The sequence below is a fragment of the Podarcis melisellensis genome (genome assembly GCF_964234715.1).
Source record: "Podarcis melisellensis genome assembly, chromosome: 2".
NCBI classification, from domain to species: Eukaryota; Metazoa; Chordata; class Lepidosauria; order Squamata; family Lacertidae; genus Podarcis; species Podarcis melisellensis.
In genome coordinates this window covers 51,934,400-51,950,136 of record NC_138529.1, presented here as the reverse complement: position 1 = coordinate 51,950,136, position 15,737 = coordinate 51,934,400, and the positions used below count along the sequence as shown (strand labels likewise).

Here is a 15,737-nt window from a genome sequence, read left to right as displayed (position 1 = left end):
ATATAAAGTGTATGTGTGCGTGCTTAAGGCTCAAACCTTGCTGGACTCGGATCCATACCTCTTTCTTCCAAATGTGGAAGGAGGCTGTGGCTGCCCAGTGGTTTTAAAAAAAGAAACCTCTAATCACAGACATTTTGTTCACATCTCGAACACTGAAAACGTGGCCTAGGGTAACAGTGGGGAACCCCTATGGCCCTCCTGAAGTTGCTAGACTATACCTCCCAGTAGCCCAGACCACGATGGCTGAGGTTGAAGGGAGATGGAACGCAGCAATATGTAGAAGTCTACAAGTTACCCAACCCTGTCCACGAGCCAAGTCTAGGCAAGTTCTGTTTCTTAACCACTTGTGCAAATCCTTCCAAGTCTGTTCTTGTGGATATTTCCATCTTCCATCTTCCCAAACCTAAGTCTTCTATGTTTGAGAATTTTTTTCCTGGATACCCCATGTTTGATGTTGCTCATCTTTTCCCATTCAAAGGGCTGAGTGGTTCTGCTTCTGCTCAGAGCTCATCAGTATATCATTTACAGCACAGCAGAATCAGTGCCAGGAAGCCATGGCACAGCAGAAGAGCATCTGCTTTGTGTGCAGGTGGTCCCAGATTCAATCCGTGCCAGGTAGGATTGGGAGAAAACCATGTCTGAAAAATGATGGAGGGCTGCTACCAGTCAAATGTAGACAATACTGAGCTAGATGGATCAATGGTCTCAGTATATGGCTATGCCCTATGTACCCAACTGTCTCCATTTAAAGGGCAGTCTGTGTTAATGTGAATCATTCGTGTGTGCATCATTCTGGGTAGTAACCTCATCATTTCAAGGACAGACTCTGCTAGATAAAGTGCACATTGCTCATTAATCTGTTGTTATTCACAGAGTGGGAGCTTTCAGGCCAAGCAAATTGTCATTTATCTGAACAATGAAACACTGGTTTTTACTCTTAACTGTAATGAACTCTTACTGGAACTAGAATGTTAAAGTGAGCAGTGCCTTGGGCAACTGAAAGGTAGTAAACAGTCACAAAATAAAATGATTTGGCTTATATCCAAGGACCAGGCCAACCTGAACAACAGGATTGATGAATGAAATTATTTAAAAAACAAACAAGCAGGAGCAAACTAATGTTTCCTTTTGTGGAGAATGCACCTGAATCATATTTTACTCTTATCCATTCTTTCATATGAGAAGACAACATACTTTTTGACAGGCAGATAATATTTCAGTCTCCTCCCCGTCATTCTGTGCTACATCGCTTTCCAATTAATAGCTTAAATTTGTGTACACTTAAAGACACCAAGTGCCCCAAAAGTACCTTTTCTGCCAGGGACAACACGGTGCTAGCTTGAATTATGGCCACTTGCTCTTCATTTCTTAAATTCTGTAAATTTCAAAAGGCAAAAGATCAAACTCGAGAAAAGCAACAGTTGTTTGCTAAATAGGTACTCTTTGAGGGAGAGAATTCCGATTCAGTTTCTCCTATAGTCCAATACATCTTAGTATCTTAGTATTCCCATGCCCCTAATGGACTTTCCCCATTCACTTAAGTGGAGGAAGCAGTTTTGTGTACAGGCAATGCGATGCACTGTGCAAAATCACATCCCCTCTTCAAATGAATGGGGAAACATGGACATTACATTCTGCGGTGAGCGCAGAACTCTGTATCAGAGACAAAATCTTTCTTATCCACAAAAGGCCAGTCTTTGCAACTGACAGAAATATCTCCAAAATGCACAATTGGGTGATACCTTTCTTGAAAACCAAACATCTCAGACAAAGTTTTCTTCCCTGTTTATCTATTTTCTTTGGGTTTTTTTTTTAAAAAAACCCTTAATAAAAACTAATTTGAAAAAAAGAGATTATGAACACAGTTCTATTGCTTTCCTCTTTACTCTGCAGCTTTACAAGTTTCCCTTGTGGTGCTGTACATAATATGAACTTGTCAGGTATGCATATCACTTACCCCATTGTCGCCCAAGATGTCTAACTGTTTTATAAGATCTGGAATGCTAACATCCTATTAAAAAACAAAACAATACACTTATTAAGAACTTATTAAGAACAGAAGGATCAAGGCTTTTCACAGTCAGTATAATCAACAAAACTAGAGTGCTTAAAATCATATCCAGCTCTACTGTCTACCACACTTCATTCATAAAAGTGAAACTCAAGTGTTCAATGAACTTTGGGAAGAGCTCATCAGGGTTGGGCCCACTGATCCTGTGCCCAACTTCCTTGAACTCAAAAGTCACATGTCTTTGCATGTACATGAACTAATACACTAATAATAATGGAGGGTCATGGATTAAATGTGCAGACTCTATGCAAGTGAGATCCTTGAATGTGCTTAAATTGGGATCACCATAATCCTAACTCTGCTTGTATCTTCATGTGTTTGTTTGTACCTTGATGATCAATTTAACAACTGAAATTAGTTCCAAAAGAAAGACAATAGGATCTTTCCCTTTTTTTATTGAATCCATGCTAACATACCTTGACACCTTCTTTCATGCAGTAGATCTGCAGAGCACTTACACCATCGGAGAATGGGTGGATTTGTAGATTAAATGGTGGAGACCTTCTTTCTCTTTCCTTCAAGTAAAATGTAAGAATTATGTAAGAATTAGAAGAGTTATGTACATTGAGCAGATGAAAACTTTGCTTTTTTCACCCTGTTCAAGCAATTTGTTCTTCATACTTTAAAATGAAGCGACAAATATACAGCTGAGCTATAGTGTTTATGTCTAATATATGCTGTAGGTTTGCTTGTTTTAATGTATGTTGGTAAGCTGCTTTGAGTTTTTGTAAGAAAAGCGATCAGTAGGTTCAATAATAAACAACAGATTTTTTTTTGAGTAAGCGGTATATATATTTACTAAATAAAAAATAAAAATCATGAGAATGTTAATCAGAAATGAAATATTTGGGTTACCGAATGCCAGTAAGAATGTTCTCAAAAATATGCACTGACTTTATTTATCTGTTCTTACAATATTTAAATTCATTAAATATTATTCATTAAATATTATACAAAGCAGGGGGAACCGATCTGCTATTAATGGTATGGTCAACATATATCAAAGAAGACTATTCATATGGGTGATTGTGACAGATCTGGAGCTTGTTATTATTCTGGATTAGCTGATCTACACTAAAAATGCATGCTCTGGTGAATTTCTCAGTGAGATACTGTACTGGGGAACTCCTGAAATAGCAACACCGAGCTTGAATCTGGCACACTGTTTGTACCTGGAGATGTTTGGTGGTGAGCCCATCTAATTATTTCTGTTGTTCTTTAACATAAGGACATACAAAGCGCTCTGCTTGTATCCGGTCAATACTAGTTCAGCATTCTGTTCTCACAGTGGCTGACCAGATGCCTATGAGATGCCTGCAAGGAGCATATGAGCATAACAGCACTCTCCCCAGTTGTGCTTCCCAGCAACTATTGTTCAGAGGGAGGGAGGGAGGGAGGGAGGGAGGGAAGGAAGGAAGGAAGGAAGGAAGGAAGGAAGGAAGGAAGGAAGGAAGGAACTGGGCAACTTTTATTCCACACTGCTCTTCCCAGTTCAGTTATCTTTGTTAATCAATGATCATTTATATATTTTTGTGTATCTGCACTCTGTTTTTCTGTATAAAATATTCAAAGCAGCTAACAGCTCCCAAACAGCAAACCACAAACACAAAGTTATAATCAAAAACCATTCTGCAATAAAGGGTCCACGGCGTCTTACTTCAAGCTCCAGATTCCGAAACTCCAACAGCTCATTTTGATCTCTGGCATCCTGCAGCTCCTGTTGCAATCTATGGTTATCGATTTCCAGTTTTTCTATCTATAAGGCAAATGTAAATATATAATTAGTGGAGCAGACCATGTTTGTTTAAAAGTTTGTAACAACCACTCTCTCTCCCCTGCAATATTCTATCCCCTCCCCAAACGAAAGATATCCAACTGTTTAAACTTTGTTGTCAGCCTGATAATGGAAAACATAACAAAGCCTATAAAGGTTACAGGTCATGTGCTATAAGCATAAATTGCCTTTAAAAATCGATGGAAATATATCAAAAGCAACCTGGCACATAAAACAAGATCTGCATGTGCTGATTTGGGACTTTTGAGGGATTCATTGTTCCTTGTGGCTAAGAGATACTTTTGAAGATTATTTTTGATGATTCATGCAGTTTTCTTGGATGACTTTTCAGTTTTCATGTTTTATATTATTAAATGCATTGTGTAAGGACTGGCCTTTGAGCAAAATTGGAAGAATTCTTAGTTGCTCTGAAAGGCCATTTCTGAAGGATGAAAAATAATTGCTGCCAAAAGATACTTTTACAGTCTGGTGTTGCTGGAGAGTCTCTTGTTTTATTTTTGATTACAACTACTGCCCTTTCTTTGTAATTAAGTTTCATCTTGATATCTTTCATTTGTTCTTTATTTCTTGCATTTTGGAATTAATATATTTTACTTTCTTCCTATGCAAACTTCAGCAATGTTTTGATATCTGTGCATTTTGCCTACCTGTTGCATAGACTACTGTTTTCAGAATTTTCAGAGAAATGAAAAGCTTTTTATCATGCATTTGGAATCCTGGACAGAATAAGGTACAGTGGCTCTAGTTTTCAGCACCAAATTCTACGCACTGATGTACAATCTAGAAATTCAGGTTTTGAACATACCTTATCCAAAAGCTCTTGATTCCTCTTAATAAAAAGTTGCTTGTCTTCTACCCAGTGGGAGTCCTGTTTGATGGGAAGAAATATTTTAACATTAAAAGAAGTGTGATATGCAATGAAGTAGACACACTATGATGTGTATAGACACAAGTTTTTTGTTAAGCGGAACTAATGCATGTCAAAGAAAATTGTATTGTGTGAATTGGCCCTGAAAGGGCTGACATTGGCAGGAGATAGGAAACCACAGTCATGATAGTAATTAAAGCCACTATGACTAAGAAAATAATGGATGTTATTTTCACTGTTCTGACTCAACTCTTATTCAGCTTTATATTGCACTTACTATCAAATTAATCCATAGTTGCGTTGTAGGAAGTGGGACATCGAAAGTAGCTACATTTAATGGGTGGGACATGTATGACCACCCAATTTGGCGTGTTGCTACAGTTTTCTGTGTATCTCTTATGGTCTTCACATGTCACCTTTCACATAGTGGAGACATGTATGCAAAGCATTTATTCCCCATACAACAAACCATGCTTCTAACAACTTCTTTATGCGAAAGCAAATAAATATTGCCAATGGGTGAAAACAGCTGCGGAAAACACCAGTTGTAAAGAATATACCTGTCCTCTCTGGGCCAGCGTTTTTTCCAGATCCTCTATTTTAGCTCTGTACCTCTGGACTTCAGCTTGGAGCTGCTCCTGTGCCTGTTAGAAATAATAGCCACAACATTATGTGACACAGCTATGAATTTCTTACAACATCTCTCTCCTCCTTCTCCTCCTCCTCTGTTTTTAAGTTTGGGGTGTATGTTTGAGTTTTAGAGAAATGTTGCCCATGGTAAATACTAACCTTGGCTTCTCGTTCTGCATCTATGATCCCTCCTGTTTGCTCTTGCAGTAATGCATAGGCTCTCTGCAGGGCTTGATACTCCTTTGTCAATTGTCGAAATCGCAACTCTGATTCTTCAGCTGCTAAGCTCTGCCAGTGAAATAAATAAAGGAAGTCTCAGGTGGTTATAAACTGTAGGAATGTATATTGCAAAAACTTGGAAGGGTTGTATAGGGTTTTTACCATGTTGAAAGCCACAGAATTGTTTGGTGTTTTGTTTAGGAGTTTAATGAACATAAATTTAAAAAGCGTCACCATATCAAAATGCAACCATCAATAACATATTTTTAAAGGGAAAAGGTTTGTTTGTTGCTTCCTGGACTTTTTTTTTGTAAATTAAGGGAATACAATTTACATGTAACCTAAAAAGAGCATTGTTGTAGCTTGTGTTCTCACTTGTATGTGGTTTCCTTTAAAAACCAAACACTTAGTTCTCTTTCAAAAAATGTGATGTCAACATACTTAAAATGCAGTTATAACCAATGGTTTTTTTCTGGGGGCACGCAAGGGTACGCATACCTCTAAACATCTTGTGACTCTAAGTTTGGCCTCATTGAGAGGAAGTATTTCAATATGAGTAGGAAAATGAGAGTACCCCTAAACATTTTTTAAAGAAAAAAACAACACTGGTTATAACACACCAGATAACAAGAATTCAAAATAATTTCCCCCCACGATTTATACACCATGCTTATTTTGAGAGTTAAGCAATACTAGAACACTTGGTCAAATGGCACATGATGCTAAAAAAATTTCTGAATGCCCTGACTGGAATTCTCTAATTAACTCACAGCATTTCCAAGGTGGAACAAAACTATCAGGACTGCAACATGGGGCAGGAAATGCGACCCCTTTCCCCATGCCGCTTCCCAGCAGAAAAAGTCCCACCTCCAACTGCTATGAGGTTTTGCTATTACAGTGGTACCTCTGGTTACGTACTTAATTCGTTCTTGAGGTCCGTTATTAACCTGAAACTGTTCTTAACCTGAAGCACCACTTTAGCTAATGGGGCCTCCTGCTGCTGCTGCACTGCCGGAGCACGATTTCTGTTCTCATCCTGAAGCAAAGTTCTTAACCTGAGGTACTATTTCTGGGTTAGCGGAGTCTGTAACCTGAAGCGTATGTAACCTGAAGCGTATGTAACCCGAGGTACCACTGTCCTTGCTTTGGGAGCAAATAGCAGCTGCAAGGAGGGGAGGATTTTCAGTGGGAAAATGGTACAGGAGAAGAGATACCGTAAGTGTCTCGCCCCCCCCCCCCAGTCCTGATCCTGATCCCCTCCACACATTAAACAAACAAACAAACAAAAAACAGAAGTATAATTGTGGAATTCAATGTGTTTTAAACATCACATGTAGTTTGGCCTGTGTCAATTCAGCTGAATGGATTATTCAGCTGGAAAGAAGGTATTTTATCACGCTATCAAAAAGCTGGGAATTTATTTTCTGAAAACAAAATGACACACAAGGCAAAGAATTAGCAAGAAAAACATTTAAAAATGTGAAGAAATTCACTGAAATTTACAACATTTTTTTTCTCAACATGGTAGTCTTTGACGAGAAGCTAACCATACCATGGTTTCCCTTTCATTTAGGAACACAGGAAGCTGCATTAAGCTGATTCACACCATTGGTTCATCAGGTTCAGTATTATCGACACTAACAGCCAAGAGCTTTCCTGGATTTTAGACAGGAGTCTATTCCAGCCCAACTTGGAGATGCTGGGAATTGAATCTGGGACCTTGCGCCTGCAAAGCAGATGCTCTACCACTGAGCTTTGGCCTTTTCCAATTAAAATGCATATTTTAAATAGGTCACAAGAGAGTACTCTGTTTCACATAGTTTATTCAACAAATACTTATCAAACAACTACATTTTGCTCAGATTGGTACCATGCCCCAGACTTCCTGTTTTTAAAATTCCGATCAGTCACTTAAAAATAAAAATAAAAATTGTTGCCACTGCAGAAGTCCCCACTGCTAGCCCTTCAGGGTGTATAGTATGAGGCAAAATATCTTACTTCATCCAGGTCTTCATCTGGAGTTGCTGGTGTTCGGTCTGTCCTGAATGAAGCCATGGATGAGGTTTCTGAGTCCATGGAGTCATCATCACCCCCATAAACTGTGTCCAATATATGCCTCTGAAGGGAGGAAAAACCTCACATGAAAAAATACTGCCAGTATTGTTCCATCACCACAGGCAATAGTCAGTCATGCTTACAAGTCCAGTCATTACGTTCTTGATTCAGGCACATGGGTGCAGCCTCACTGGCTCTGCACTGACTATTTCATCATGTCCTGCTGAGCCACAAAATCTAGACAGCAAGCTGATGTGATTGCTGTGCTGGGGTCTGCACAACATGGCGTCACTGGTGGGCCCGTTTCTGTTTTAGAAGTACAGTGTACACCAGAATTCCTCCTCTCACTCCCCCCAGTGTCAGAGTAGTGGCAGTCATTGATGCGGACACAGCTTCACGGTGCTGTACAAGTGAAAGAAATCTCACTGAAATCAGTGCACAGAGGCATCAGGATTCCGGTTGCTAGCAATGGGTCCTGCTCAGGGAAGGCTGCTTGATCTAGTGCAGGCTTTCATGAATGGAAATGGGAGAGATGTGATTTCCACACACAGCCGTCCTTTCCCTTGCAGCCCCCTGTTGCACCACCTTCCATGCATTTCCAGAGAGTCCCCCCAACATCTTTACAGATTTGAGGAGGCAAAGGGGGAACACAGAGGGAATCAGTGAAAATCGCTTGCCTCCCGCTTTTCTTCACACAGAGTCACAGAACTGTAGCATTGGGAGTCACCACAAGAGTTTTCTCGCCTAACCCCACGCAATTCAGGAATCATAGATGGATCAAAGAGCCTTCCTTGATCAGGAGGACGCTGCAGTATACAACCCACTGTTGTTGCACCCGCTATTGATTTGTTATCAATGTATTTACATACAGTGGTACCTCAGGTTAAGTATGGTACTTAATTCGTTCCGGAGGTCCGTTCTTAACCTGAAACTATTCTTAACCTGAAGCACCACTTTAGCTAATGGGGCCTCCTGCTGCTGCAGTGCCGCCAGAACACGATTTCTGTTCTCATCCTGAAGCAAAGTTCTTAACCCGAGGTACTATTTCTGGGTTAGCGGAGTCTGTAACCTGAAGTGTCTGTAACCCGAGGTACCACTGTAGTTCCATCATTGTGCATGCTACTTTACAGAGATATAAGAACTGAGGTCCCTGCCCTGAGGAGCCTCCATTCTAAAATCTGACACAGGGAAAACAGAAGAGGAAGGGAAGGGGTGTGGGTGAAACAGGGAAGCAATATATGGTTGCTTCAGTTACATGTCCTTATGCTTGGTTACAGGCTTAGTTAGAGCTAAGGCACAGGAGCAATGCTAAAGTAACTGCTACTTTATGAAGTAAGCCATGTTAAATCCAGTTTGCCCCCCCCCAGCTTAGTGCCTTCAGACTTCCTAATTGAATTAGAAAACATCAAAGGAAAGATGAGTCATGCTATAAGATGACAGAGCTGCTTAATCTGTGGGTTTGGATAGCAAAGTACTGGCATCAGCACTTAAAACTTGCCAAGTGAAGTGAAATTGTTTTGCAGACAGACTGATCAACGAGAATTTAAGGCATACTTGTATTATAATGTTTTTATTCCCACATAAAGGATAAGACATCACAGGGGTGGAAAGCATATGGGATATGCATGGTCAACGGGCAGAAGATTTGCAGCTCCTCTCTCTCTAGGGAGATGAGGTCCAGGAATGTATTGAGCTCAACATGCAGGTTCACAAATCTCTGCTTTTTTCGCTCCTTTTTCTTCTTGGCTCCACATGCTCCACCCCTGGCAAACGCATCCTGGATTTGCTGCTATTTGTGCAAATTCATTGTCTCTATTGGCAAAACTAAGTCTGCGAGGCCTAGTGCCTTTCTCACCAAAATGCCTGCGACTCACGACATTGGGCTCTGCAATAATGAAATACAGCACAGCCTCTTTGTCCAAAACATTTCTATGCTTGTCTTACCTTGATTGGCTTGGAACTTCTTTTATGCTTCCTGCGACGAATAAGTTTCTCTCTATCCTATAGAAGAAGAGCAAGGAACAGTGAGTGCCAGGGTAGGACAGGCTCAGTCTCAGGCATCAAATATATTCCCCACATTGAGAAGTCTCTGGCCCTCACCCAATGGAAGGTGGGATCTTGAGGAAATGAAGGCCATGAGTTGAAAAAGGTTAGCCACCCCTGTCATCCCTAACCATTGGTCTTGCAGGCTGGGAGTCCAGCAAAATCTGGAAAGTTTTCCGCATCCCTGAATTAAAAACCCATCCTCACGATTATTCTGCCCGTGATGGGTTCAGTTTGAGGCAGACTGCACCACCATCCAGCCAACAGGGCGCCCACTCATGAACAGAAGTCAAGGTGTAATCCATATACAACCCGTAACAGTGGGAGACTAATTCATGCCATATAAATGCCAATGTTATGTTGATATCTATTTGGATATCTGGCAGGCTTCTCTTATAAGTTAATGTTTCACTTTTGATGCAGTAACTGATGGTCATTGTATCCATAAAGTGAACTGATGGTTGTTTTTGCTATTATTCATACTATTATTATATTATTTCTTTTTCTTTCTGTTATCTATAATTTTCTTTCTCTTCATTTTCTTTGTTAAATTTGCAAATAAAAATGTTGTTGTTGTTATTAATCATAATAAAGGATTGCTATGTGGTCTGGGAGCCTTGCTCCTGACTTCAGGATATGAGAAATGCTTCCATAATTATAGGCCATCTTGCTTTTTCATAATGATAGCTTTCAGAAGAAGAAGAAGAAGAAGAAGAAGAAGAAGAAGAAGAAGAAGAAGAAGAAGAAGAAGAAGAAGAAGAAGAGGAGTTTGGATTTGATATCCCGCCTTTCACTCCCCTTCAGGAGTCTCAAAGCGGCTAACAATCTCCTTTCCCTTCCTCCCCCACAACAAACACTCTGTGAGGTGAGTGGGGCTGAGAGACTTCAAAGAAGTGTGACTGGCCCAAGGTCACCCAGCAGCTGCATGTGGAGGAGCGGAGACGCGAACCTGGCTCCCCAGATTACGAGACTACCGCTCTTAACCACTACACTACACTGGCTCTCAGGAGCTACGGTACTCCTCCTCTACTTCTAATGTCTTGCAGAAGTGTCAACCTACCCGTGTCAATTCATCAATTATGTTCTGTTGTTCTATAACCTGAAGCTTCAAAAATTCAGTCTCTTGCTCTTCATTAGCTTGATCCAAGTCATTGAGAGATTTTAATTTCTTCAGAGGAGGATGTGATGTCATTTTTTCTTTCTGTGTAGCAAACAAAACAAAAGCAACCCCTGAATATTAAAAACAAGTAATTTCTTTTAAATTTCTTTTAAACAACATTTTCTGCTTCAGCAGCAATTTCTGCCAGGTGTCTACAATCTGACATCCAAATTGGCATGGCTATTTTTAGTATTTTGTTTTGTTTTGTTGCCTCAAGCCTTAAGTGTGAAATCATTTTGGATGTCAGGGAGTTAGGCTGCAGTTTTTCCACTTTGTGCATTTCTAGGTAGACATAAATAGTTTCTAAAAAAAGAAGAAGTGTTCTCTTGCTATGGTCTTGAGGGTATGGCAGATATACACCCTTATTTAGAAAACTGAACAAAACCTTGCCAGAGCTGAAAGTCCTGCACTATAGTATGAATGTTAAATTCTGTGATTTGGGCTGAGAACCTGAACACACTTACTTGGGAGTAAGTCCCTAAAATCAGTAGGACTTCTGAATATAAATGCTTAGGATTTTATTTGTTGCTTAAAATTAATTTATGCTAAAAACAGCTTATGTTTGTAACTTTACTTCGTGGAGAATTAGACATCCAGTTCTGTTGCATAAAATCATTAAAATGAATCCAGACCCATTTACTTGCAGACTAGGAATCACTGAACATATCTTTTGATATAGGCTTACAAAGTTTTTGTTTTTTCAAAAGAGAAAAGTGCAGCGGAGAGCAGGTTGGGAAATGATTTGAAACAGATCAGTGTAAATTATTCCTTGTTCTTTTTACAATGCTCTTGCTTGTCAATTACTCTTGACACAAAGAAACTTCAGGAGAAGTTTCAAGGGAAGCAAATGGAGGCAGCCTTCTTGGGAATGGTTCAAACATCTCTTCTGTGGGGTGTGGTTCAAGGGAAAGAATCCCTCCCCCGCCACTTCACAAAGGGAATATTGGTGTGTGTGTGTGCGCGCGCGCGCTGGATGTTCACGTGTACAAACGCAAGCATAGTTTAAGTGAGAATTGGGAGGCTCACATGTAAATTTGCATGCATGGATGCTGCTCTATGCAACCTGCTTAATGAGTATCAATCCTGATTTGCTTGCACAAAGTTTGCATTGGTCTTTATGACCATGTATCTGATGAATTGGACTGTAGTCCATGAAAAGCTTATGCCAGAATAAACTTCTTAGTCTGTGAAATGCAAGAGGTTTAGGCATGCAGGTTGCTGTGTTCAGTTTGTATGCACCAGGATGTTCAATTTGGATGTGTCAAAGGCCACAATGTCATAGCTACAACCAGACAAAGGTCAGCATGAAATTGACTGGTTTTTAGCTATTGATAATCTCCCTGTTTCAAGTTTCTGAAATATTCACACTCAATTTTGAAGAAGGGAAAGCCTTTATCAACTAATTAGATCAAGTGTCAGCTTTGCCTTTTGCGGTTAAATCCCAGAAATTCACTGCAAAGAAAACTTATGGGCAAAAACTTGCCAATATTACTATGCACAAGTAGAAAAAAATGTTCTGAACACTCAGTACAAACCATTTCTAAATTCTCCTTAGCGATTGCTTTGAGCTTCTCCTCCATGCGCTGCAACGACTGCATGAGTTCATCATTTCTCTTGGAGAGGCACTTATTTCTTTCCAGAAGAGGTTTGCATTGTTTTTCAGCTTCCCGAACACGTTTCAACTGCAACAACAATAATAACTCATAATAGAAACCCCTTTCTTCATTTCGTTTCTCATTGCTGGTGTCTACTGTGCAAGGGAGTCTCTAGTACAATTTAGGAAATGAATGATAACATGGTAATTCTAACTTTCATTAAAGCTGAACGCAGAGGGTTTTTTGTGGGGTGGGGGGGGTGGGGAGAGATTAGAGCACTAAAGGTGCTTTGAAAGAGGATGGGGAACCTCTGGTCCTCCAGATGTTGTTGGACACTAACTCCCATCATTCCCCAGCCAGCTTGGCCAATAGTCAGGGATGATGGGAGTTGGAGTCCAACAACATCTGCCGGCAACTGCATTGGCTTCCACTGGACTAAATCTTGGAGGAGAGATCTTCCCCACCTCTTTAGGGAATGTGCTTGTGTTTGCCCTCTGTCTTTCCTACTCATGTGGTGCTTATTCCTTCCATCTAAAAGTGATGAGGAGCCATGTAAATCATCCATCTGGTTTATGCTGTAACCTGCCCTTTGACCCTGGGATGAAGGGTGGTGTAGAAATTTAATAAACAAAATAATAAGTCACGGCCCCTTTTAGGTCCTTTTGTTCTTTGTGATATAGCTTTCAAGCACCCCCGCTGAAAAAACTGCTAAAAGCACCCACCAGTTCATTCCGCTCATCCACCAGCAGTGTATTCCTGTCCTCGAGTTTCCGTATGGTAGCATTGAGTTCTGCCATCCTCTTCTGGTTTCTGCGTAGGTCCTGCAAAGGAAATGTTTAAATCATTTAATACAACAGCTGCATATAGGCAAACTGCTGTCAGTGCAGTGCCCAAGGCCAGACAAGTTATTTTGGCATCTGAGGAAGAAAATCCCACAGGCACCTTTCCCCTGAACCCCACGTGACAAATGAAATAAATAACAACTTGCTGCCTTTTCATGACACCAAAGTTCAGCTGCCTGAGGCGACCACCTTAGTCTGTCTAATGCTACTGGACCTGGTAAGTCTATTCTACTGCATACCCATGGCTTAGGTTGGGCAACTGTAATGTGCTCTATGTGGGGCTGCCTTTGATGGTTGCTCAGGAACTGAGCTGATCCAAAATGCCAGGTTCTGTACATTTGCTGGATAAATGGACTGCAAGAGCTGCTTGGTTACTAGCTGGACTGTGTAGGGAAGTTTGGATTTGATATCCCGCTTTATCACTACCCAAAGGAGTCTCAAAGTGGCTAACATTCTCCTTTCCCTTCCTCCCCCGCAACAAACACTCTGTGAGGTGAGTGGGGCTGAGAGACTTCAAAGAAGTGTGACTGGCCCAAGGTCACCCAGCAGCTGCATGTGGAGGAGCGGAGATGCGAACCTGGTTCCCCAGATTACGAGACTACCGCTCTTAACTTCTTTGGCAGAAATGATGGATCCCAAGGTAAGGTTACCAGACGTCCCTGTTTCCCAGGGACAGTCCCCAGATTTACATATGTCCCCCTGACAAAATCCATCTATTTGGTAGGAAGTTGAAAAGTGTCCCTCAATTCATTGTAAAAAATCTGGTAACCTTATTCCAAGGAAGACAAAACGTTTACCCCACCCCTGAAACCATGTCTCTCAACCTCTGGGATTCAATTCATTTATGATTTCACATAAAATAAAGCATTCAAACAATGAAATAATTGTTGCATAGTATGCATGGGTCTCTCCTGAATCGGCTTCGACACCCCCACTTTACAGAACTGTTGAACAGATTATTTTAAATTTGAACACTTCCATGTACTACAAAAATGCTAAGCTTTAACTTCCATAACCATTTTTGCAAATTGTGCTAAATTGAGCGTATTGAAGTGCAGTCTTACGCCAGCCACAAGAGGGCACGTTTCATGCACCACAAATGGATGCTTCCTCGTGGAAATGATGCAATAAGTGGGCAAAGTGCATCCAGTCAAAGACCAAATGTTCCCCTTTCTTACAGGACTGCTGCAGTGTTCAGAGCCATCTCCTGCTCTGCCTGGGATCTCTCTTTTGGGACTGCTCATGTTACATTCGGCCTCCTTTACTAAGAAGAGCTGTTCGTCCAAAGCCTCCTTCTGCAGTTGAAGCTTCTGAACATATCCAGTCAGGGTCTCCAGCTCTTTCTCCAAGGAGAAGATGGTTCTGTCTTTTGCTTTGATCTCATCCATCTGAATTAAGACATGGGAGGAGAGTGTTATTCCACAAGCCAGAGCAGTGAGCTAACGTACTTTCTACACATTCACGAAGGCAGTTTACAGAATACAGAAGCTCAACTTGTTTACATTCAAACAGGCCTTTCAATCTATTAACGGAAACTTTTCAGTCAATTGTTTCACTCTCTCCATCCCCAACCATTATGGCTGGCAACTTTTTATGGTCAAGGAATGATTATACAGCTGTACAGCAGGCATAAATCCAAAAGGCAAAGAATCTCCATATCTGTTTCTGGATGTTTAGAAAAGATACACCTGTCAGATTTTTGACTGTTATGTCCTGGCATGTGAAAAAGCCAAAGGAAAAATAGATTGCAACTCTTCACAAGCCAAGGCTGAAAACAGGACGTTAAAAAGGGACATATAGATTCTACAGAGCTAAGAAAATATTTTATTTGGTGGGCACACAACATTTTGTTATGTAGCAGCTATGTGGTGGAACCAGTGCCGGATTTACATATAAGCTAAACAAGCTATAGCTTAGGGCCCAAGAGAGTGGGACCCCCAAAATTTAAAGGATTTTTTTTTAAGTTAGAGCTTAATAATTATTTCACTATTAATATCTTTCTTCTTAACTGTATTTCAGTTCAGCAATTGCTTTGATAAAATACATATTTTGTTGTGTGCAAATGGCTTTAGATACCTATTAGGTCCAGAAATTACCATATAGCATATATTCAACACAAAAAACAGCGACAATTTGTTGTTGACAAAGGACAGCTGGACATATACAGGGCCTCATTACCTTCAGTAGCTTAGGGCCTCATCAAACCTAAATCCGGACCTGGGTGGAACTACCCTAAACTGAATTATTTTGGCCTCATGATTTTTTCTTCTTTATTTCTTTCTGTATCTGAGCTCAATCCACATTCTGATACTTTCCCAAAATGAGACAACTTGCAATGTTTAATTGTGTGATGGACATATCAGCATGTCCCCAAAAACCAGCTCATAGCTGCCCTATTTACCATGTGATTGTCAGGTGAAAAACATGCTGAGTCAGTATGGGGTGATAAATATGGGCTGG

At 40.6% G+C, this 15,737-nt stretch overlaps 1 protein-coding gene across 7 annotated transcripts in view; it reads right to left on the bottom strand.

Annotated features, from left to right (window-relative positions):
• JAKMIP2 (janus kinase and microtubule interacting protein 2) overlaps nt 1–15,737 on the bottom strand; it is a 92,530-nt gene that overhangs the window by 8,612 nt on the left and 68,181 nt on the right. For all 7 annotated transcript variants that reach the window (XM_081900109.1, XM_081900108.1, XM_081900110.1 and 4 more), the window contains 13 exons: nt 14,456–14,665; nt 13,158–13,256; nt 12,376–12,522; nt 10,742–10,882; nt 9,583–9,639; nt 7,582–7,701; nt 5,524–5,652; nt 5,295–5,378; nt 4,672–4,734; nt 3,729–3,827; nt 2,488–2,586; nt 1,958–2,011; nt 1,310–1,375 (listed from right to left, as the gene is read on the bottom strand). In XM_081900109.1, coding sequence (XP_081756235.1) covers nt 1,310–1,375; nt 1,958–2,011; nt 2,488–2,586; nt 3,729–3,827; nt 4,672–4,734; nt 5,295–5,378; nt 5,524–5,652; nt 7,582–7,701; nt 9,583–9,639; nt 10,742–10,882; nt 12,376–12,522; nt 13,158–13,256; nt 14,456–14,665 — 1,368 coding nt within the window. The remainder of the gene's footprint in view (nt 1–1,309; nt 1,376–1,957; nt 2,012–2,487; nt 2,587–3,728; nt 3,828–4,671; nt 4,735–5,294; nt 5,379–5,523; nt 5,653–7,581; nt 7,702–9,582; nt 9,640–10,741; nt 10,883–12,375; nt 12,523–13,157; nt 13,257–14,455; nt 14,666–15,737) is intronic.